The sequence below is a fragment of the Acipenser ruthenus genome, chromosome 2, assembly GCF_902713425.1.
Source record: "Acipenser ruthenus chromosome 2, fAciRut3.2 maternal haplotype, whole genome shotgun sequence".
Taxonomy (NCBI): domain Eukaryota; kingdom Metazoa; phylum Chordata; class Actinopteri; order Acipenseriformes; family Acipenseridae; genus Acipenser; species Acipenser ruthenus.
The window spans coordinates 111,134,521-111,160,157 of record NC_081190.1 but is presented as its reverse complement, the minus strand read 5'-3'; the positions used below and the strand labels follow the sequence as shown (position 1 = coordinate 111,160,157).

The 25,637-nt window shown below is 39.2% G+C and overlaps 1 protein-coding gene across 8 annotated transcripts in view; it reads right to left on the bottom strand.

Moving 5' to 3' along the window:
• Positions 1-25,637, bottom strand: part of LOC117409505 (amyloid beta precursor protein binding family B member 2-like) — a 126,086-nt gene that overhangs the window by 73,979 nt on the left and 26,470 nt on the right. For 6 of the 8 annotated variants that reach the window (XM_059006459.1, XM_034911058.2, XM_034015667.3 and 3 more), the window contains exons 2-3: positions 8,318-8,437; positions 829-1,614 (exon numbers count right to left, since the gene is read on the bottom strand). In XM_059006459.1, coding sequence (XP_058862442.1) covers positions 829-1,614; positions 8,318-8,363 — 832 coding nt within the window. In that variant the 5' untranslated portion in view covers positions 8,364-8,437. Of the gene's footprint in view, positions 1-828; positions 1,615-2,211; positions 2,290-8,317; positions 8,438-25,637 lie in introns of those variants that run through there. The other 2 variants (XM_059006460.1, XM_034911061.2) reach the window with 1 other exon arrangement.

The window sequence follows — 25,637 nt, the reverse complement described above, 5'->3', positions numbered from 1 at the left end:
ATACTAAATAGAATCAATTTCTTGAGGAGGCCCCTGTGGAGACACAGAGTAGTGTTGGCTGGACTGACATTTTCCACTCTCCACAGTCCCATCCATTTAAAATGTCAACATGTATTATTCTTTCTCCATTTCAATAAGCAAATTCACATACCAAACTCCCTGTACCTGTTTAAATGGATGTTGGGGCTTATAGATGTATGTTTCACAGAGTAGGTTTTTATGTGCTGGGATCTCAAATGCAACATGAAACGACACATTTCAAGTCACCAAAATACCATGAACAGTTCTGTATGATTATTCTTTATTTATTTATTTTCAAAGAAAATCCCAGCATCCATTTTATCAATCAAATGTTAAACTTTGGGAGAGGAGTGAGGAACCAATGAAATGTTTCAGATTGAATAGGATGGCTTGAAGCCACCTTTGTTGTGAATTCAGAAGACATTTTGATGGGAAATCAAAAATACTGGATGTATGACCAGGTATAAGCGAATACAAATACCAAAACAAAATCGTGATTATGTTGAAAAAGATATTGCAAGAATGCGTACAACAAAGCAGGAAACCCTACAGTCTGTTCAGTAACACTTTAAAAATGGTCAAATTATGTGGATCTGTGTCCATTTAGAACAACTAAATAGATGCCAATATGTCAGCCGGTAGTAGACCATTGATGGACCATTGATGACCAGTAGGCTTTCAAAGAAATGTCTGAGCAAAATAATTTTTTTACAAAACAGTTTCCTTAAAGCATGTAGTCTCAATTAATAAGACCAAAGCTAATAAGGCTAAAAGTATACACCCAATAATACGAATCTAGTACCGTACCTGCTTCCTCCGGGGAGCTGAGAGAGGCACTGTCCTGTGAGAGGGTTGTCCAGCTGGAATCCTCGTCACTGGGGGCCAGGTTCTGGATCCGGTTGAGCGCACAGTCAGTTTTGGCACCAGTTTTGGGCTGGTCCTTTTTAGTTTCAGGGCTTGACGAGGCCATTGAGATCTGAGACTCCTCGGGGCTGGAAGGCTCGTTTTGATTCTTGGAGAGTGGGAGGTCGTCACCGTTTAGCAGAATTCCCGGCGCTGGAGGATCCTGTCCCTCTTTGGAGTTCTGTTCCTTAAACAGGGGCTCTCCCTCCAGGACTGTGCCCTCCAGGTCAGCAAAGTCATTGAGGAAGCTCTTGGTTCTCTTGGCTTGATTGGACTCTGCATTGACCTCCTGCTCAGAGATGACGTTGCTGCCGGGGACTTTGGTGGACTTTGTGAAGTTCTTGTTCAGGTCCTGCTCGGCGGCCTTGCGCAGCTGGTTCTCCCCATTTTTGGCCAGTTTGGGGTTGGCTGAAGAGGAGGAGGTGGTGGAGGTGGTGCCCAGGAGGGGCTGTGCCGCTGGATCACTTAAGCCCATAGCACTCTGGATGCTGGTTAGGGCATATTTCTTGCGACACTTGGGTGGGGTGTTGTTCTTGACCTCTGTGAGATTGACCTCTGAGTTGAGCAGCTCGTTGTGGGAGGTGCGCAGGGTGAGCGAGTTGGGAGGAGCGGGGCTGTTGCGATTTACCAGGTCCGTTGTACTGCCATTTGATGCCACACACACTGACATTATGTCCATAGAGGAATCAACTAGAAATGGGGAAAGAAGAGCAGATATGATCGACATATACCAAACATATTTCTACTGAAATATAAACAAGAAATACAGTGTCTGTGTTAAGCCCCTGTTCTTTACAGACACTCTAGCCATTTATGCACTACATTACTTGAGTTTTCAATTGTAGGCTTGCTGAGTATAAACGATTTGACATTTTGCTAACACAGTGGACAGTTTGGAGTATTTCCTGTAGAAGCTAGATCTAATAGTAGCACCACAGAAGAGGGCATTTTTATTTAATTTTTCATTGACTCAAACCCTCAGTGTTGGAGCTGAAATAGGTGCAAGGTAGCATCCATTTGTATCCATTCCTGCCACAACAAAACACTATACACCAAAACAAATGCCACTGTGAAATTCAGTTTGTGCACTTGCAGTTAAATCAAGACTACGTGGTGATGTCAAAAAAGTCAGTAAGGAAAGTTAAATGTAGAATAACATGGAGTTACCTCAAAGTATTTATTTTTAGTTTTTAAATACATTTAAAACACAAATAAATGAACAATAGTCTTAAAAGTTACAAAACCGTCAAATGATGTATGTAGTAATAAATCAGGAGGGAATCTGACCTGGAAGCACTTCAGACATGAAATCACAGGAGGGGCTTCAACAATGGAGATATCAGGATATAGGTTACAATTTGAAATCTGAAGAGAGGGATTATTTAAAAGGAATTAACATAAATAAATAAATAAATAAATAAATAAATAAATAAATAAAACACGCATACATACACTGCTTGTAAGCAATCTCATGCACTCTTAAGAGAACAAAATGAAAAAAATAAAAATAAAAACCTTCCCAATGGTTCTGATTGGTTCATTATTTAAAGCATTACATGCATGAACTTGCATGCCCTTTAAATATATAAAGCTTTCATAGTCTATCTGTAAAAACTCAAGTAAAAATGAATTAAATTACATTAATAATAATCATTTCCAGCTTCTTAAAGTGTTTCTTATCCAGGGCTGATCAAAATTGATTTTCAGTGTGCCTTTAAATCTCCTCTCAATATGCTAAAACAGCGGCATGTTAAAATTTACAAGCACTGGGGCTCCCGAGTGGCACATCCAGTAAAGGCGCTCCGCGCAGGATGTGCCCTATAGCCTGGAGATCGCAGGTTTGAATCCAGGCTATGTCACAGCCGACCGTGACCGGGAGTTCCTAGGGGGCGGCGCACAATTGGCTGAGCGCTGCCCGGGTAGGGAGGGCTTAGGTCGGCAGGGGAATCCACGGCTCACCGCGTATCAGCGACCCCTGTGGCCGATAGGGCGCCTGTGGTTCTGCAGTGGAGCCGCCAGATCTGTGTTGTCCTCCGGCACTATAGGTCTGGTGGCATTGCTGTGGATCTGCAGTGCGAAAAATGACGGCTTGGCAGGAGCACGTTTCGGAGGACGCGTGCTCCAGCCGCCGTTTCCCGAGTCGGCGGGGGGGTTGCGAGCGGTGAGCCGAGGATACAGATAATAATTGGGCATACTAAATTGGGGAGAAAACCGGGGTAAAATAACTGGCGACGACTAAATTAAAAAAAAAAAAAAACATTTACATGCACTGCAATGCAATATTTATTGAAGACAATAACCTAGCTAAGGATTTACCAGACGGTATATCTGGTTCACATAACAATAAACTAGCAAATACAGAAGATGGAAAATATACCTTCTGATATTATAAATCAGTTTAATGTTTACAGATTTGAAGTCGTATCTGTTCCTGTGTTCACCTGTATCTACATTAATAGGAGCTGTGTCATCATTTTTAAAGGGGGGGGGGGGACCATTAAGAAACCAGACCATTTTAAAACTGCAGCAGTCATTCTGCCACTGGTAGATTAGGGTTGGGACTCCCACATGAAGTGTTTAAATAACCTCTCAGAGGGCTTTATAGCCAATACTTAACATTGCCTCCGCTCTTCAAAAGAGCAAGGAACGCTTTTTACAGGGCATATAGAGATCATACTGTTCCTTCTTCTTGACACTGATGGTATGCTGAGAACATTGCAAGCTCACTAAGAAACAGAATGACATTAACACACTCTGCATAACCTAGTAGGTCAATAACACATCACTATTGTAGAGATTACAAATACAGGCCTGTAGCCATTGGTATGCAAAACATAAATACAATACCATTAAGTGGGATACAGCAAACAATACTAGCTCACAGCAAATGGACATGATTGTACACTTTAGATTTCCATTAGACTGAAGACTACATACAGACTTCTACAGGTCACAGATTTTTATTACCAGTATTATTATTATTTTAACGAGCAGCTTCTTTCTAAAAAGACCTTACAGTATTTCCATCATAGGCAGAATGCAATCAGTTTTTCCAGTAGTCCTGTCCACAGTTACATGGTGACCAACAAAGCACATGGAGTTACAATACAGTATGAAGGTCAATCTGTAAAATGGTCACAGGTAAAACTGCAGCTGATTTCTTTTTAAGCTATTCTAGGTACAATGGTGGGCTGAATCAGTCACACCTGACCTGAGCTTGAGACTGTGACAAATTAAAATCATCCATAACAATAAAACACGCAATAGTGTTAATTTTAGAAATACTAAAAGAAACTGGAAACTTTCTCATTGAAGCCACATCCATTGTTGAATTCAGTTTATTTTAATATTGGACGCAGCAACCTTGAAGGTTAGTGGTTACATTTCTATTTCAGGGAACCAGAGATATGATAATAACCATCCAATACACATGCCTGTGTATTGGAAATGAGCTCCTGGGGAGACCGAGACAATCTTAACATGACACGCTGAAATGGCTGCCAGATAGACCTTTAAATGTAGAGGGGGATTTACCCTCGTCAAACAGGTCCTTCAAAAATTGCAATATTACTTCCATGGGACAAGTCATGGGGTCGAACCCACGAGGCAGACACAACGTCTGAAAGACGCCCCCACTTGTACAAGTACTGGGAATGCATGGACGCTGCTCTGGCATTTTGTAGGGTGTTATCCAGACGGTATAAATGCAGCAGTTCAGGGGCCAGACCCAGAGCTGCAGGCTTGATGGGTTGGGATGTCATAAGGTCCCCCGTGCCTGACTGAGCAGGTCGTGGAGCGTTGGCAATCTCCACGGCTGGCCGCTCAAGAGCTGCATCATGGGTGGAAAACCAGATTTTCCAGGGCTAATATGGGGCTAGTAGGAGAACCCTGGCCCAGTCCTGCCTGATTTTCTCCAGACAGTGGGAGCAGGGCAAGCGGTGGGAAGGCGTATAACAGATGCCTCAGCCACTAGTGTGCAAAGGCATCTATTCCCAGCAGTTCCCCGCTTCCTATTATGGAGAACCAAATGGGACAGTGGGTTGACTGAGCACCTAGGGACTCCCCTTGAGAGGAAGTCCGCCGCCGAGTTTGTCACCCTGGGCAGATGCACTGCCCACAGTGAGATGAGGTCCTTGTGCACCCATAGCAAATGTTTGCGGTGCCAAATAATGGAGACTGGGCGACTTGAGGCCACCCTGGTGGTTGATGCACCACTACTGTTGTGTTGTCTGTACGGACAAGCACGTCTCCCTCGAATGTCCTGCAAAAAATTCTGCAAGGCCAGTTAAAACTACCTGCAGCTCTAAAACATTGATGTGGAGACCCTGCCAAGGGAGGTTCCACACACCTTGCACACCCTGGCCATTCCACACAGTGCTCCAGCCCAGGCTGGACGCATCCGTGGTGACGAGCTCCCTTCTGGTGAAACTGCCTAGGTGTAGATGGGCCGGCTGTTTCCACCAAGAGAGTGCCTTTAGACAGTGGTGGGACACTGTAAATAGGAGGTTGCGGTTCAACGTGGGCTGAAAAAACCCTGCTGTTGAATCAGGCCAGCAGAGGACGCATGCACAGGAGACCCAATGGAAGGGGTCCACCGTGGTGAACCAGTCACCTGGGCTGATGGACTGCAACAACTGTTGCATTGTCAACATTTTTAACCTCCTTCAGCTCAGAGACAGGTTGAGTCCACCAACCTGTTTAGGAAGTACCTGGAGTAGAACCCTTCATCCAACTACAGGGGGTCTAATGTGAATAGCCCGTTTTTGCAGCACAGTAGCAGGTCTGAATGGTAGTAAGCACCCAGATGTCTGTGGGGCACTGATGACAATCGTCCAGAGATAGAACCCGGGCTTAATGCAAGGAGCAAGCAATGCAATGTGCAGTATAGGGCTGTACAGCTACTGCCTCAATCTGCTTACATATAAAATCGACCAGGCGGGTCAAGACCCGAGCAGGACCAGTTTGGTACCGGACCGGTGATCTTGACACCGGTTGGTAGTGGGGCGGTTTGGTAACGGTTCAGTGTCTTCAACAGCGGGTCGGTACTGGTTCGGAACTTGGTCGGCACAAGGCCGGTTCGGCAAAACCACTCAGGTCAGTACCAACACAAGACTGAGGGAAGCCTGCTTGTTAGAATGGGCTAACAGCCTTCGCAATGGTGATGCTAAAAAGCGGACACCAAAACGGCATCGAGATATGGGGGTTAAATTAGCAAGCAACAAGAATCTCAGTCCTGCACATATGCTGAGCACCACGTTGCAGACAGGTCTGCGCGTATTATCTGTAAAACAGAAAAAACACAATGAGAACAGACTTAACAAAAAACAGTACTTAATTATAAAAATAATATAAAACGCCTTGTATAATTATATCTGCTTGAAAGAGAATCACCACCTCAAAGTATCGAGTTGGATAATATTCACTCCCTGGTGGACACAGACACCAAGGCTTTGATCACATTCTTTGCCATCTGAAAACACTATCTTTTGGATCAAAGTTATTGACAGGCAGCACAGAGAAATACAAAAATTCACGAGGGAATGAAAAGCTTCTCATTAAAACAAAATGTGAGAGAGAGAGAGAGAGAGAGAGAGAGAGAGAGAGAGAGGGAGGGAGAGGGAGAGGGAGAGGGAGAGGGAGAGGGAGAGGGAGAGGGAGAGGGAGAGAGAGAGAGAGAGAGGAGATGTAAGCAGCATAAAAGACAGCAAGAATCAAATGGACATGGAGATAACTGCAACACTGGCAGTACAATGTGAAGAAGCATTGCCAGCAAATGAGGACAAACAGAGTGTGCCAGTCTTGTGCGGTCAGCAATTTATGAAAGTCCTATATAAAAGTAGGGCATCTGTTTTTTAGTTTTATGAAGATACCGCAAAATCGTTTTTTTCAGGGCTTTCGCTTTTTATATACGGTGCGAAATTATTGTTTTCAGTTATTTTGTTTTTTTTCTGTTACAATATGTACAGTAACTCGACAGTACTTGCACACTTGTGCCTTCTTTCCTTTGCTGTCTTCCACTACGAAATCCTTTTGGTCACGGGCATATTCTTATAGGGTTGTGTGTCTAGGCATTTTTTTACATTTCGCAATTCTGCAAATCCTCCCTATCTAATTGTAACATAGCTTTAAATCGCGTGAGCAAGAACAATCCTCCATTTCTAATTGTAATCTTGTCTTAAGCGCGTACAATCCTCCCTGTCTGCGGAGTCTCCAATAGAAAATGTAGGAATTTGCTGCCACTTAGTAGTTGGGTTGGGTTTAAAGTATTCAGAATGAATGAATTCTTGATACAAATCGGGAAGGAGGGACATTGTCCAACTGCACTGGCAAAGTTTTATTGGTGTTTATCAGTTAAAACCGAAAATCAGAAGCCTTATATAGAAGTTAGGAAGGAGTACTGAAGAATCGCATTCGATTTCAAACTCAAAAATCGAATGATAACCAATGAATGTCGGTTTCTTTTCCTGTAGTTAGGTTTATTTAAAATCAATTTGTCATGGTAGTTAGCAAAATAACATTATCATCCTTAGCTTTAACTTAGCTTTAAACTCTGCACATTTTTTTTCCCTGTACCCTCAGGCAATAATATTACAGGACGAATTCAACTCAAAGGTAGTAGGCACGTGTCACAGTGCACTTGAGAGCTGTCTTTCAGAGCTCAGTGCACAATTAAATATGTGTGTCGAGCATAGAAAGAGTTACAGCTTCTGAAATTCAGCTGTTTGTCTCTTGTGTGAAATGAAAAATGTGCACATGAATGGGGTGTTAAACTAAAACCACAGCAGGCAGCAAAGCTAACTTGTGTACAGATCGGAACACATGTTAAACTGATTCTTAACCCTTTAGTGAATCGTGTTTTTCAAACTTTTTCAGCCTTGAAAACCTATTATTTGTCTTTGCACTCACATGGAGTTAGGGAGGGGGAGAATGCTTGTTGATATTCAGATCGGTATCTAGTTTCCAGTAGTGAGGAGGCTTTCAAATTGGGTAGAAAAACAGGTGTAAGAACTGTTAGTGTTTCTTTAATTCAGCGTGACTCTGGTGTCTGTCAGGTTTACTATAGGACTGATGCAGAATTGTGTTCCTCTTAAGAAATCATTAGTCGCTTCAGCTACAGTATATCAATTTGCAACACCATGGAAAGCCCAACAGTAAAAATCCTTTGTAGAGACACTGGACACTATGATGCAGATGCACTAATTGAGACAGTGATTATTGGATTGCTTCAGTGCAACTACTGGTTATTGTTTAATTGCAGTTAAATGTTTAAACTATTAAAACACTTATTTTTTGCTTCATTGAAGCTAGTCACAGCTCTACCATTAGAAGTCCAAACACACACACACAGCCTTAATGAACTGAATTAAATTGTATAAATCAATGAAGTACATACGTGAGTTGTTTGGATGACAGTAAGCTCCTGGGTAGCGCTTGCCCATAGTGGTATGTCAGCACATTACAGCCTCTCTGGAAAAGCTGGCAAACTTTTCTTGAGGGGGACCACAGCGTCCTTCTGTACAAACAAAAAAAACAAAACACAAAGACAAACTGTAATCATCGCAGTTTCTCCTTAAAATGGAAATGACTTGTCCAGCAATTCAGGAATTGTTAATCTAACAGCATCAATGCCTCTAGCAATTTGCAGGACAAGTATACATGCCAAATTTCATTTAGAAAGAGCAATTCAGCAGTTTTGCAAGTAGAAAAGAAAACTCATTCCAGAAGTTGAAGTCCATTTAAAGCTACAGTATCCTGTGTAATATTTTCACTACAGTGGCCTGGTTCGAGTGCATTCATTCAGTATCTGATTCAGTTTCTGTTACAATTTCTACAAAGTTAAGCAAGGAAACTACACCAAACACAAAATCTCTAGCTCAAATTGATCCCAACATATAGTATTCTGAACGTCAGTGTGAACAGCAAATAATCTCTGTGCGGGTATGTCTGGGAGGAAAGCATTTACACATGTGCTGTTAACAACAGTCACCCCACAGTAGTAAAGCTAAATAAATAGCAGGGGAGTTTTCAAATAACTATGTAACTTGGTGTCCGGCTGACATATTTCTCAAAACAAATTAATTTCCTACTGAAAATTATATATTTTTAGAAAGGTAACATTTTAATCTACTCTGCACAATAACTTATTAATACATTTAAAAAAATGTTTTTGCCTTTTTTTGTACTTTCATATTTTGAATCTCATAACCGACCCGTCCCAGAGTTTGATTTTTAAGTTTCAGAGTGAAATGTTATACATTTAATTATTATAATGTTATGTTTTTATACAAAAATCTGAAAGAAGTATTTAAGTTGTTTAAAAAACATATGTTAAATATGAGAAAAGCTATGTCATTTTCTATTTATACACCATTCTATGCATGTCCCAGAGTTTTGCACACAAAATCTCATAACCGACACCCACTGACTTTTTGTGTAGAAATCATAACATATCAATAAAGTCTTTCAAACAAGGTGAAAGTTCAAGGGTTTCTGTAGGGAAGGACTGGAGACAGAGGTAAATATGCTCTTCATTATTTTTAAAATATTACCGTTTAACTCACTAGTGCAGCCTGGCACAGTTGTGTAGCTCATAACCAACACCGCTAGCAAAACATGGAAATAAAAATATTGTTGAAATGTACATGTATTTAATATAAATTTACTTTATCCTCATTGTTATTACATTGAAATCAGAAAACAATGGCTGCCCTGTTTGTTGTAAATGGACAAAGAAGTGGAATTTCTCACAACCGACACCTCACAATTTTTCTCATAAACGACACTTTTCAAAAACAAGAAAAATGTTGGTTATGAGAAGTTAGTGTCGGTTATGATTTTTATATTATTTACTTGTATACTTCAAATCATTTTTTGGGGTGTCAAACATTAATAACACTAAAATCCCATTATATAGAGATAGTTAGGGTTACAATCAGTTTTATATTCTCTTCCGGATCCAGATTTTCTCTCAGAGCTGATAGTTAAGATATTAATAAGATGTCTTTGCATATAGCAAGGCTGAGCTGTGTATTTGTGAGAAGTTTAGAAGATACAGGGAAAGAAGAAAAAATTATATTGAGAGACAAAATAAGTACCTAGCAAAGGAAAGAGAAAGTAAAAAGAAATACATGCCAGTAAGTGAAGTGTCAGATACGGTACAGAGAGGTAGAAGAAAGAATTGGAAAAAGGCTTTTCATAAAAAACAGAAGACAGACCGACAACGAAAAGAACTGACCACTGTCACTCCACAATCAACACCACCACATCCTGTAAATCAGGGTAATAAGAGTGCAGAAAGGCCTTCTGTATCTGGAGCAGGCCAGGTCCAAATGCATGAATCACCATGCACCTCTAGAAAAAGTCTTGGGAAGGGAAGACAGATAGAAGAGAATACTTCCAAAGAAGAAAGACCATAAAGGCCACAGAAAAAGCAAAGTTCCTTGAGGAAAAGAAAGCTGGAAAGACAAACTGAAAAATACAAATTCTGATGTAGACTTGCTTGTGTGTTTCGGATCATTGTCTTGCTGCATGACCCAGCTGCGCTTCAGCTTCAGCTCATGGACGGATGGCCTGACATTCTCCTGTAGAATTCTCTGATATAGAGCAGAATTCATGGTTCCTTCAATGATGGCAAGGCATCCAGGTCCTGATGCAGCAAAGCATCCCCAAACCATGACACTACCACCACCATGCTTGACCGTATAAGGTTCTTACTGTGGAATGCAGTGTTTGGTTTTCGCCAGACATAACGGGGCCCATGTCAGCCAAAAAGTTCCACTTTTGACTCATCTGTCCATAGAACATTGTTCCAGAACTCTTGAGGATCATCCAGGTGCTTTTTGGCAAACTTGAGACGAGCATTCATGTTCTTCTTAGTGAGCAATGGTTTCCACCGCGCTACTCTGCCATGAATCCCATTTTTGCCCAGTGTCTTTCTGATGGTGGAGTCATGAACACTGACCTTAGCCGAGGCGAGAGAGGCCTGCAGATCCCTGGATGTTGATCTAGGGTTCTATGTGACTTCCTGGACGATTTTATGCCTTGCTCTTGGAGAGATTTTGGCAGGATGGCCACTCCTGGGAAGATTCACTACTGTCCCAAACTTTCTCCATTTGGACAATATGGCTCTGACTGTGGTTTGGTGGAGACCCAGAGCCTTAGCAATGGCTTTGTAACCCTTTCCAGACTTTTTTCCGGAGGTCTTCAGGAATTTCTTTTGTTCGTGGCATGATGTGCCTCTAGAACCTGTGTGCTGACAACAGACTGAGATTTTTGCACATGGCTAATATTTTTTGTTGTTAATTCATATGGGGGGGGCTCAAACCCCTAAAACCACCCCCTAGCTACGCCAGTGGTTCAGTGGAAACCCAAGCGTTATGTAATTCAATATGTTAACGTAACTTTATTCAGGAGGTTTCATCAGATTTTATGAAGCATATATATATATATATATATATATATATATATATATATATATATATATATATATATATATATATTACACACATACACACACACACAGTGATCCGTCGCAATCTGTCTGCGGTGCGACCAGAGTAAGGGTGGATATGTAAAAAAGCAGATAAATGAATCCTGTTTTAAATACCATTATACACAGCTGTAACAATTACTATATTCACACACTTATTGTTTTGAGATTCAGCTTTTAATTAGGGAGATCCTTAAATCCCTTGTTTAGAGATACAGGGTATTAATGCTTGTGACAGAGTAGCCGTCTGCCGTGTGGGTGCGTGCATTTGCTGCTAAGTGACAGGCAGGAGATCGAGACGGAGGCTGAAGTTGATACGCCCCCCGCAGATGAACAGGATTTATTTACATGAACACACTGAACAGCTCACGTGACGCTACCAGCAATGGCAGCGCACAGAGCACATACAACACAGTGTACGAAAACTTAGTAGGAACTACAATCTCTTAACTGATCGTCTCTGTTTAATAATAAGCTAACGTTTCTGAAGAGATTGATCATAGCAGATAAAAGGTTAGGGCGGATATGTGACGGATGGATACGCGACAGATTACTATGTGTATGTGCGTATATATTATATATATAAAAAAAGTTGAAATCTGGTAAATCTTAAGTTTCATGAAGAAATATAATGCTTTTTCGGACATTTACCGGTTAATCTTAAGATTTACTGAAGCTTATTAGTAAACATTGCACTACTTCCATTGAGAATACTGTACCAATCTAACCAAGTGTACAAGCCAACTTACACAAACTGGCTGTTGTTTTAAGCAATGTAATGATCTCTGCACAGGAAACAGCTGTCAGTGCGTTTGCTGAAGACAGACCAACAGCAGCAACGAGACGTGATTTTGTGAGATGGGACACAGATCTAGAGAATCTGACTTAGTCTGGCCCCGGACCCCAGGTCTGCTCATTGTAAACTGTGCGGTGTGTTGTAAAAACACATGCATGGGCATTGAAAATAAAAGATTTGAAACATTATTATAACCCTTGAATCAACCTTTTTTTTACCTCAATATATTAAAATATATATATATAAATATATATATATATACTCTGTATATATATGTATGTATGTATGTATGTATGTATGTATGTATGTATGTATGTATGTATGTATGTATGTATGTATATATATATATATATATATATATATATATATATATATATATATATATATATATATATATATATATATATATATATATAAGCAATCATTCCGCCATATTATCTCTAAAAGCACATTCCTGTTTTATGTGTTATCTTTGCTGTGACTTTTTTATTAAGCAATATGCACTGGGATTCACTTACTTACACTAAAAGAACAGAAGAAACTACAGCAAAAGTAAACTTCGGCAAAGAGATCGGGTGGCAATCTGAAAGATGTTTCAATAAATTGGTAGGGTTTTCTCTTTTGTTTTTCACATCTTTAAAACACTTTCGACATTTTGACTGTCCGCCTTCAACCAGATTGCTGTTGTTGTCATCTGGCTGAAATCCAAAAATAGCTCCACACCAAGCTTCTCTCCGGCATTCGCCATGACTGCTGCAGCAATTACATTTTCCCAGAATGCACAGGGTAGTAGTCACTTCTGCCACGCGTAAATGAATAAGCTTAGTTCATATTGTTTTAAAGCACACAATTACAAAGTTTTGTTTTAAAAGCTAAAAAAAAAAAAAAAAAAAAATCACGGTAAAACCGCGTGACTTGGATATCTTTATTTTACCCCGATATTAGGTATCGTAGGATTTTGGTATCATGATATACCGTTGGCATCGATATACCGCGGAACACTAGCAAGGACTCATTCTTTTCTTGCAGACCGAAACTCAAATTATTGACTACAGTAATGTACAAGTTGCCTTTTATTGCCCAATTCTCAATGAGATGTGGAGATTGAACACTGAAAACAACAAGCCAATATACCACACACACCCCCCCCCCCCCCCCCCCACCCATTGGAACAAGACTCTATCAGGCAGCAGACACTCGAATTGAATTCGGATTTCTGTTAGTATTTCCTTAAATGTATTAAAATTGCAAACATTATCTTTTAAATTAATTAATTCCTCGGGTCCTTAGATTTGTTCCCTTTGGATATTACAACACAATCCCTAAAATATACCTAGTTTTAGCAGAGGTTAAATGGTGAAAGCTCCTGAGCTATTGCATTACTTTAGGCAATAAATATCCACAAGCCAGTGCAATAAAAGGATTTCAATCCCTTGCTTTAAAAGCATCCCCTGCTGTTAAAATATATTGGACCCAAATCAATTCATCGTCATCTGCTCACTGCAACCCGTATTCGCCCACAAGGTTAAATGAACAGTGGATCTGAACACAGAATGCATGCATATTAATGTGCAAGGAGAAAAGGAACTGAACACAAACCTTAAGCAGTAAAGTACTTTGTATTTACCTAACTATAACTACAATAAATAACGCATTCAATTATTCACCATCAATGTTTTCAAAGCATCTATCTAATGATTACACTTTGAAGCTTCGAGCCTAGCCTGGTTAGTTAATCAAGAAACCAAGTCTTTTTTTTTTTTTTTTTTTATACAGTAACATTATATTACAAAAAATACTGGTACTCTAAACATAGCCCTTCCTTCTAAGCATGTTTAGAAAACTAGTAGCTAGTATGAAAACACAGCAAGTCAGTACAAGAAGAGCAATCTAATTCACACACTTCAGTTTCATTTCTAATGCGATACTTTGTACTGTGATATTTTGTAATGTGATACTTTGTACTGTGATATTTTGTAATGTGATATTTTGTAACACAGTTAAGGGTGTCTGCTAAGAAATAAATAATAACTACATCAAGACTTGTCTAAGCCGAAAGACATAAAACTACAGAAAATATCCCATTTAAAATCACTGACCACTGCATCTTTAATTACACCAGCTCTCCCTGTCAGACGCAGCATGTGATTTAAACTACATTTCACTGCTCATCAGTTCTGCCTCATGTGAAAGCTCAATACAACAAAGCATGGTGGTGTATGCATATGTGCATGCAGCCAACGGGTTAGCGACAGTAATCCACGATCACAATCAATAGCGACAGTAATCCACGATCACAATCAATAAGAAACACACTCACCTTGTCCTGTTGCAATGCTTTGCAAGCCAGAGCATGTGATCATAACACCTGCATCACGGCAACCAAGACACAGGGGAAGGGGGAGTGGAAGGGAGGCATTAAAAATGCATGATTTACATACTACACTACCAGCCAAGCTCCAGGGAGAGACAGACGCTACCTCGACTTCTCATTAGCACTAGCTTCGTGCCTAGGCTTATCTCTCACTTCACATACATTTTTAGCCTCAGTGCTGATTGCAAATCAAAGTTGGCTATTAGTTAATAAAGTAGCCAGTCAAATAATTTGAAGCTCTTATTTTGTGCACTATGGTATTAAAAGAAAAAAAAACTGGGTTCAAACAAGATCGGTCACTTTGAATGACCTTTTCCATAAGATGGACAACATATCACAAAAATGACCAAGCGCTTTGTGATGGTGGTCCACTATGAAAGGCGCTATATAAAATAAAGATTGATTGATTGATTGATTAAGATTAACATGGATCACAATAATGACCAAGAATGGTATAGGTCTGAAAACAGTTTAATATTTGTTAAAAAATAATAAAAAAAAAAAAATACCTGTTACCATAAATAGGTAAAAAAAAAAATTAAAAATCCAGTCATTCTCCAGGTGTCTGAATTTGTACAAGGTCAGAAACTAGACTGTAAAAAACATGAAAAATAAACAAACAGAAATAAGCAATGGCACTGTACTTGACATTTGTCATGCAGTGGTACAGTAGAATTAACAGGTAGGCTAGCTGTCTGTTGAAGGAGGAGATCTGAGAGGTAGGTTGGACAACAGTAACTATAGCGACCAGGTGCAGTTAGATAGGACAGCTCTGCATGAAATCAGTCCCAAGAGGTGATGATCCCTGTTAAAGTCACACATAATGTGAGCATATCTCTGCAGTTGACAAACAAAAGCATTTAGATTCTGGAGACACTTCATCCTACTAGTGTGCTGTACAGAACCACTCTCTCCAACTGTAAGGTTTATTTCTGGTTTTCCACTCAAATTTCAATAGGATAACATTTTAATAATGATGCCATTAGTCTAGAACCAAATGAAACCCCAAAAACAACCTGTGCAATTAACTGTGCATATACTATAACGAAATGCCATTTATATATCATATTTATTTCTTTTGTTTATACTTTTTTTTTTTAAAGCCTTTTTAAAAGCATCTCAGCTCCATTTTTTAAAATGTAATCCTAGGGGTAGCTGTAAAAAGAAAACATGATAGGTACTGTATTTTACATAACTTGGCAATGTAAAATACACAACCTGGGGCAGCAGTGTGGAGCACTGTGATATCTGTATAATGTGATATCTTGTAACAATTGTAAGTCGCCCTGGATAAGGGCGTCTGCTAAGAAATAAATAATAATAATAATAAAAATGGCTTTGTGCACAGTTAAGATATATACAGTAAAATATGGCAATTAAATCTACAAAGATTTATAAACATTAAACATTCTTTGCAGTTTTAACAACATGGAACAGACAATGGCACCACACGCGAAATAAAATGTTTCACACATCTACTGTATCTCTTGCCAGTTTCTAAAGAACCATTTAATACAGTATCAAAATCACTTTCAGTATGTGGGAGATTTCTGGCAGTTACAATATCTTATAAAATCAACCAGAGGTCACTGTATTTAATCTCAAATCAGATGTACTGCTATTTATTAGTATAAGTGGGCGTTCTTAATAATATTCTCATATTGTATCTTAAAGGACAAGCGCTTTGAAAACGTTATCAATGGGCTTGCTACTAGTCAATTTTGATTTTTTTGCCAAATCGACGATTAATATTGACTTTATTTTTTAAAGAATTTACCGTTTTTTTCCAATCATTATTTTTCAATTCAAGCAGAGAATGGGTGAAATCTATCTTTATGCTTTTTAAAAAAAACAGACTTTTTATGCCATCGAGAAACCTCTTATTTAGCGAAACCCCTTTATCATATTCAACATGCAACAAAACCATGGTTACCAACATTCTAATTGTAATAATGTCTTGTTACAGCTGGGTGAAATCTGAGCATCTGTCTGATTGGAAAATGATAAAGTACGTGTAGCGTACAAGACTATTTTGTTTACCCTTTTTATATTATTGTGTGTTTTGGTGCATACCTCCTTGTATTTTCTATCCCTCCCTCCCCAGTATCTGTCTGTGTTCCTTCTTTGCAAGCAATAATATTTTGCTACAGTATTTTAAAATGGAGCGTTTTCTGAAGAGTATTATAAAAACTGTACTAATGAAGGGGAGTCGAGCGGCAGTGCAAAGCAAAATAAGTGCTGACAACAAGGATCCGATCAGAAGCAAAAAAACAACGCCCCCAAAGCATGATACAAAATATTTGGAATACAGTTTGGTTCTGAAGAGGTGCCATGGCCACAGTGTGTGCGGTGTGTGGTTCTCTTCAAGGGAAACCTATTGATTTCTTTCAGCGAAAGTTGACAGAGCTAAGGGGCCATACAAAAGTACTCCAGTTGGAGGCTACAACTAACAAGAAGGCTCTCCCTGCATCTTTTGCTGTGTCACACTGGACAGCCAAAACTGGTAAACCCAACAATATTGGAGAAACTTTTTTTGTACCATGCGCCAAGCAGGTGGTTTCGATTATGATGGGGCAAAGTGCTGCCAGCCAGCTTGATTGGCTTCCCCTGTCTAATGACACTGTTGCCAGGCGTATTCACAGTAAGGCTATTGACCTGTATGAGCAACTGATTGTCAAGGTAAAGCAAAGTATTTTTTTTTTTTATTCAATTGGATGAAATGACTGATGTGTCAGGTAGTGCTCAGATGCTGACCTACATTAGATTTGAAGATGACGGGAAACTTGAAGAGGAATTTCTGTTCTGCCAGCCATTGCAACCCCTCTTTGGTCTTTTGAATGGTTTGCTTCACTAGCTTGCAGATATTTTCGATCCTTAACATGTCACTCCAAGGACAAGATACATGTCCTCTCATTGACAAAATTGAAAGCTGGATCAAGAAGCTGGCCTGGTGGTACGAATGCATAAATCGTGGCAGTCTGGCAGCATTTTATTTATAAGATAACTTTTTGGATGAGAGTGCCTTGTCAAAGAGTGACTTACAATCCATTATCACCAGCCACCTGGAAAGCCTTCAGCTACAGTTTCGAGAGTACTTCCATGGAAAGGATGGGAAAGCAGAGGGATGGATTAGAAACCCCTTTATTACTGAAGCGACTGCAAGTGCTAATTTGCCACTTACAGCAGAAGAAACACTGAAGGACTTTTTTTGTGACAAGACACTGAAGCTCAGGTTTTCTGAGCAACCTCCTGCTAACTTTTGGATTTCTGTGCGACAAGAATCTCCAGAGTTATCACCTGCAGCTCTGAAAGCACTCATGCCTTTGCTGTCTACCTACCTTTGTGAATCAGGTTTTTCTGCAAACACAAACACACAAGTACGTGACCTGCCTCACTGCTGAAGATGACTTTCGTCTTTACTTCAGCAACACAAACCCCTTTTCAATGATTTGTGTTCATCCATGCAAGTTCACCCCTCCCATTAGGTAAGTAATGTAATTTTTGAAAAATGTATTATTATTATTTATATACCGTTTGCTGTAAAAGTAAGCAATGGCTATATTTTAGTTGTGTTGATTTTGTTTGAGAACCGCGGATATACTCCATCACTATATATATATATATATATATACACACACAGACGTGCTCAAATTTGTTGGTACCCTTACAGCTCATTGAAATAATGCTTCATTCCTCCTGAAAAGTGATGAAATTAAAAGCTATTTTATCATGTATACTTGCATGCCTTTGGTATGTCATAGAATAAAGCAAAGAAGCTGTGAAAAGAGATGAATTATTGCTTATTCTACAAAGATATTCTAAAATGGCCTGGACACATTTGTTGGTACCCCTTAGAAAAGATAATAAATAATTGGATTATAGTGATATTTCAAACTAATTAGTTTCTTTAATTAGTATCACACATGTCTCCAATCTTGTTATCCGTCATTCAGCCTATTTAAATGGAGAAAAGTAGTCACTGTGCTGTTTGGTATCATTGTGTGCACCACACTGAACATGGACCAGAGAAAGCAAAGGAGAGAGTTGTCTGAGGAGATCAGAAAGAAAATAATAGACAAGCATGGTAAAGGTAAAGGCTACAAGACCATCTCCAAGCAGCTTGATGTTCCTGTGACAACAGTTGCAAATATTATTAAGAAGTTTAAGGTCCATGGAACTGTAGCCAACCTCCCTGGGCGCGGCCGCAAGAGGAAAATCGACCCCAGACTGAACAGAAGGATAGTGCGAATGGTAGAAAAAGAACCAAGGATAACTGCCAAAGAGATACAAGCTGAACTCCAAGGTGAAGGTACGTCAGTTTCTGATCGCACCATCCGTTGCTTTTTGAGCGAAAGTGGGCTCCATGGAAGAAGACCCAGGAGGACTCCACTTTTGAAAGAAAAACATAAAAAAGCCAGACTGGAATTTGCTAAAATGCATATTGACAAGCCACAATCCTTCTGAGAGAATGTCCTTTGGACAGATGAGTCAAAACTGGAGCTTTTTGGCAAGTCACATCAGCTCTATGTTCACAGACGAAAAAATGAAGCTTTCAAAGAAAAGAACACCATACCTACAGTGAAACATGGAGGAGGCTCGGTTATGTTTTGGGGCTGCTTTGCTGCGCCTGGCACAGGGTGCCTTGAATCTGTGCAGGGCACAATGAAATCTCAAGACTATCAAGGCATTCTGGAGCGAAACGTACAGCCCAGTGTCAGAAAGCTCTGTCTCAGTCGCAGGTCATGGGTCCTCCAACAGGATAATGACCCAAAACACACAGCTAAAAGCACCCAAGAATGGATAAGAACAAAACATTGGACTATTCTGAAGTGGCCTTCTATGAGTCCTGATCTGAATCCTATCGAATATCTATGGAAAGAGCTGAAACTTGCAGTCTGGAGAAGGCATCCATCAAACCTGAGACAGCTGGAGCAGTTTGCTCAGGAAGAGTGGACCAAACTACCTGTTAACAGGTGCAGAAGTCTCATTGAGAGCTACAGAAAACGTTTGACTGCAGTGATTGCCTCTAAAGGTTGTGCAACAAAATATTAGGTTAGCGGTCCCATCATTTTTGTCCATGCCATTTTCATTTGTTTTCTTATTTACAATATTATGTTGAATAAAAAATCAAAAGCAAAGTCTGATTTCTATTAAATATGGAATAAACAATGGTGGATGCCAATTACTTTTGTCAGTTTCAAGTTATTTCAGAGAAAATTGTGCATTCTTCGTTTTTTGTGGAGGGGTACCAACAAATTTGAGCACGTCTGTGTGTATATATATATATATATATATACACACACACATACATATAAGTGCACTGCAAAAGTGTTCGAAAAAACTTTTCAAGCACAGGGTGCTTCGTCTTGGGACAACTGCATACAAAAATCTACTCCAGTGGAAAACCACAGCGAAGGGGAAAAAAGAGACAGCAACTCTCATTAAAATCAAGTCCATATCCAGAGCACAGAAGACGACCTATGGGTTGAAACGTGTTAGCTGTGAAGTTTTAAAAGATATGAAATAAAGATTATTACTTTTAATGAGAACTCTGAGTGGATATAGACTTGATTTTAACAGGAGTTGCTGTCTTTTTTTCCCCCTTCGCTGTGGCTATCCACTGGACGAGATTTTTATATAGATATATAATACAATCCTAGTCAGGATTCGGTCAATCATCGACCAAAATAACCATTTCCCGATTTGAGCATTTACAAATTATCAAAGAATGAAACGAAAGGTTATTTCCGTCTTTGAGCAAATTATTTTGCATTTAATTGTGAAATCGAAAATACCAAACAAGTAAAGAACACAGAAAAGAAAAGAAGAGACAGCTTCTTCGGTCTTTGAGCGATATAAATCGAATTGTGAAATGTGCTTTGAGCAAATACACAGTTCCCGAACAGATTTTGAAGATGCTGCTCAACCTGCGAATAGAAATTAATTGCGGGGCGTTTTCTTGGCAGTGCCTGGGTGGTGTGATGCAGCTTCCATTTCCTGATTATTGATCCAACTGTGCTCACTGGGATATCCAAACACTTGGATATTATTTTGTACCCTTTCCCTAATCTATGCATTTGTATTACTTTATCTCTAACTTCTGTAGAATGCTCTTTCGTCTTCATTTTCCTTCAGATTCACAGCCTGACCAATGATCCTTCAACAGTGGGGTTTTTATCCAGAAAATGTGACAGCAACTTTAATGGTTCACAGGTGGAGGCCAATGGTAAGGTAATTGTGTCCTCGTTAGGGCAATTTCTTTCATCGGTGTAAACTGGGAGCTTCCACAGCACAGGGGTTGAATACTTATGCAAGCAAGATATTTCAGTTTTTTATTTTTCTTAAATATTTCCCAACATAAAACCAATGTCACCTTACAATAATTGATTTTGAGTTTCAGTGTTTTAAAATAAAATATCAAACAGAACGAAATTTCAATGTACCATTTGTAATTCAGTAATATGAGAGAATTGGTCAGGGGTCTGAATACTTTTGCAAGGCACTGTGTATATATATATATATATATATATATATATATATATATATATATATATATATATATATATATATATACACACACACACACACACGAGCACCAGTTTTTAACGATCCCAACAGCAACAGAACAGAACTGATTATTTTAATGCAAATTAGCCCTATTAGAACGATCACGTACAGGATCGACGCGGATACAACGATCTCAGTACTGACTGACACTGAACTTTCTCCAGTGTCAAGTGTGTTATTCTCTCAGCGAAAACAAAGACCATGGTTGACTAATTCAAAGATGACCTACTGTAGTACGAATCATGCATGACGAATGCAATCGTTGCCTGTCCGTCATCTTCACACAAACTGCAACCAGGCAACGGGTGTGAGAAGCAATCTACGCTGGATAGTTTTTTCAAGAGAAAAGACATGTAATTACTGTATTCAACATGTAAGTGTACATTCTTTCCTTGTTCATTTCTTTACTGTTTTCTTTTAAACATACCTGTAGCAGGGTGATTGCCCTGCACAGGGGGAAACTAGTATTGGTGTAATTTATATATGGAAATGGGTTTGTTTTGTGTGCTTTTTGGAGATGTTATGTTTGATCAAATGATTGTTTACAGACGGGTGCTCGATTGAGACTTGCTGCCTGCCTGTCTATGTGTCCTCTGTGCGTTACCATCGTTGATAGTGTCACATGACCCATTTGTTTACTTTGTTTTGTGTTTAATAAATTTTGCACGCCTGTGCCAGTGTTTCAACTCCAACTCCCATGTCTCTGTCTTGCAATGCGGTTACTCACACACGTGACAAGAGTACATTGTCACAATACTGTTTAAATGTTGATCTGTGTGAAGGAATCATCATAAAAGTACTACATACTGATGTTCGATTGAAATTTGCAGTTTTTTCATTATTTTGATACAGAAAAATGTATGTACCGTACATTAAAAGAAAAAAAAAAAAAACTGTGATGGGTAACTGCAGTACATTACTTCCGGTCACGTGCACTCTCTCAGTTGCCATGGTGCTGGTCCCAAAGATTAGAATAGAACTGTTCATTGTTTTTGAATACAGCACTGTATTACTTGGTTGCCTTAAATTACTGGTATTCATGCTTCTCCGCTGGGTAAAGTTTAAAAACAACCCAGGAACTCCTGACACAAATGCAGAAGAAAAGGCATCTGAAGAAGAGCAGTAGCATCTGCCAATGAAGAAGTTATTGAGGCTACCGAACGACCATGTAAAAGAGGACATTACAATGTGTATGACCCTTCAACACCAGCTAAAATAGCCAGGTACTGAACTGGATTTTGATATGCCATTATTTTTATTTATTTATTTTTTTTAAAACAAAGATTGTGATTTTGAATCATGTAATCTAGAAGACCAAAAGCCATGCATTTGTTGCCCCAAAATGTACCTTGAGGGCCATTAGTGAAATTAAGTTGCCGTAAAAAAAATTGTTTTACAGTATTGTTTCCCAACGCTGGCTTAAAAAACCTCCAAGATAATTTTCCACTGAATTCCTTTCCCTTCATCAAACCATGCTTTTTACAACATCTCCCCGACCACGAAGAAGAACATTTCAACCAATCAACAGCTGGGGCTGAACAGCTGCCTCCAGCAGCTCTCATTAAGGAATCACAAGAAAATGTGAAACATTGAAAAGGGTTTTTTCAGAGCTACCAACCACACACCCAGGCACAAAGGAACCACATTCTGACAACAAAGCAACACAATGTGTATGTTCAGGGTACCACTTTTGTATCTCATTAACTATTACAATGTTTTGTACATATGCAGTATACAATACATTGAACATACATGCCAGGGCTTGAATTTCATTTTTGTGTTATGATTAGTATTTTTCATTTCTTAGCAGACGCCCTTATCCAGGGCGACTTACAATTGTTACAAGATATCACATTATTTTTACATACAGTTACATTATTTTTTTACATACAATTACCCATTAATACGGTTTTTACTGGAGCAATCTAGGTAAAGTACCTTGCCCAAGGGTACAGCAGCAGTGTCCCCCACCTGGGATTGAATACTCTTGACCGGAGGGTCGTGTCCAGAGCCCTAACCACTACTCCACACTGCTACACTGTGTGTGCTGGGGGGATTCCCCCACCTATGCTGCAGCCAATGGGAGGGATTCCAAAATTTTAGGGGGGAATGGCAAAAGAAAAGGCACTTTTGCATAAAAACTATATATATATATATTTTACTGCATCATCATTCACACTGGTGTTGCTTTAAAATAAACTGCTTTCAGGAGACCTAACAGCTTTTCATCACTGTGAGACACAGCACTCTCCATTGCTTTTGCCATTGGCTGACGTGAAGTTTTTGCTGCAGCAGAAGAAAAAGGTGCTTTTCTTTTTAACCAGCACTCCATTATTTTTTTTTTAACTTTACACTCAGCCCTATTTCTGCCTGTTTTTCAGGTTTTCATTTATGTATGTTTAACAGCTGTTACTATAGTTTGTACTGCATGCATGTAACATATCAAATGAAAGGCCACAAAAAAATTTTCCTTTCATATTATGTAAGTTGCAACATGATCAGGCATACTACACCCACCCCTCATTATATCGCCCCTTGCTATACTGCGGATTCGGATATATCGCGGTCCTGGAGCTGGCTCCCCATTTTTACTGTCTAACTGCGTATGCCTTAGCTGCAATATACATAGGCAGTTTCACTTAGAATTACTGTTCGTTTTATTTCGTACTGCACATCAAACAAAAGTATACAAAACAATTAAAAACAAAGCATTAATATCGTACTGTTATATACACACGTATTGCACAGTAACACAAAGCAAATTACTGGACCCTGATGCTCCCGATAAAATGAGGGAGTGATTGTACAGTATTTATTTGTTAGACTATTTCTTTTTCTATAGGTCTAGATATATAGCGGATTTATAATGGACCCCGACACCCACGATATATCGAGTGGGTGGTGTATATGTGAGAGTTGAGAATATATGTGTAAAAAAAAACGCTTTTCCAAAAAAAATCATGTTTGGTCACTGCTATACATATATAAAAAATCATAGATGTCTCAAAAAAAAAAAAAAACACTGCACCATTGAATATGAAATGAACATGGGGAGGAAGCTGAGCTTCTAAGCGTTCCACGATACCACCCCTTTCAGACTAGCTGCTACAATGACGGAGTAATAGACTAAGCTGTGAAACCTAAGCTGTGAACTCTGTCACATGATGAGAGGCTTAACTTCAGGCAATCGTAGTTCCGGCTAGGAGTACCGCATACACACACTGAATACAATACATCTTTGGAAAGCCCCGAATCTGTACTTTTAAACAAGCCATGAAGCAGGTTCAACCTTCGGTGCATTGGCGCCCCAAAATGAACGGGACTGAGTTTTATGCATTCTAAATTCGGTGAAAAATACAGTAGCTTGGTGTCTTAAAATATCTCTGCAGGATTTTCCCACACTGAAAGTTGCAGATATGCGGGAGCAACTTGGAAAATGCGCGATTCCCGTGGTCTAGCATGGAAATTCAAGCCCTGCATGCTATACCTAATTTGAGTTCCACATTAAAACATAGATATGCCGCATTGTGTTTTAGTTAGGGATGGGCACCAATATCGATATATTGAGATGATATCGATAAATTTCCATATTGCAATATCGTGAGATTAAAAAACAAACATACACGTATGCTTGCAGAGACATACCTTTTATTGCTAATACTGCTAAAAATACAAACGCAGTGTAATCAAGTTTATTTTATATTCAGATACAACAAACCCTATACATATCAATCATTCTCAGTCTCGTAGGCAAACATCACATACTAAAGTATTATTATTATTATTATTATTATTATTATTATTATTATTATTATTATTATTATTATTATTATTATCATTTATTTCTTAGCAGACGCCCTTATCCAGGGCGACTTACAATTGTTACAAGATATCACATTATTTTTACATACAATTACCCATTTATACAGTTGGGTTTTTACTGGAGCAATCTAGGTAAAGTACCTTGCTCAAGGGTACAGCAGCAGTGTCCCCCCCCCCCCCCCACCTGGGATTGAACCCACGACCCTCCGGTCAAGAGTCCAGAGCCCTAACCACTATTCTACTGCCCTAACCATTTTATTCCATTGATTGGCGTTTAGGTACCAAACACTATTTATATGCTGCATTAAGCACCATTGGCCATCCATTTTGCATTACTTTGAGATATGCACAAGCAATACAAATCTCTTACTTGTTAATGAAATCCTAATTCATTTGGCTGTGATCGATCATAAAGCAAATGGCAGCCAAGTAATGATAGGTGGAGATTACAATAACTGTATTAATTAAGAGTTACCTTTTCTGACACATTGTAAGCAAAGCAGTCAGCTGAAGCCAATGATCCACCCTTTAATAAGAAACTTTGTCAAGAGAAATATTTACACTGGTGAGGGAATATAAGGGGGAACAATAAGACACACATGCTACCTGCTGAGAATACACATTCACAAATCATGTGCTGAGGCTGTATGGTCCAGTGGTTAAAG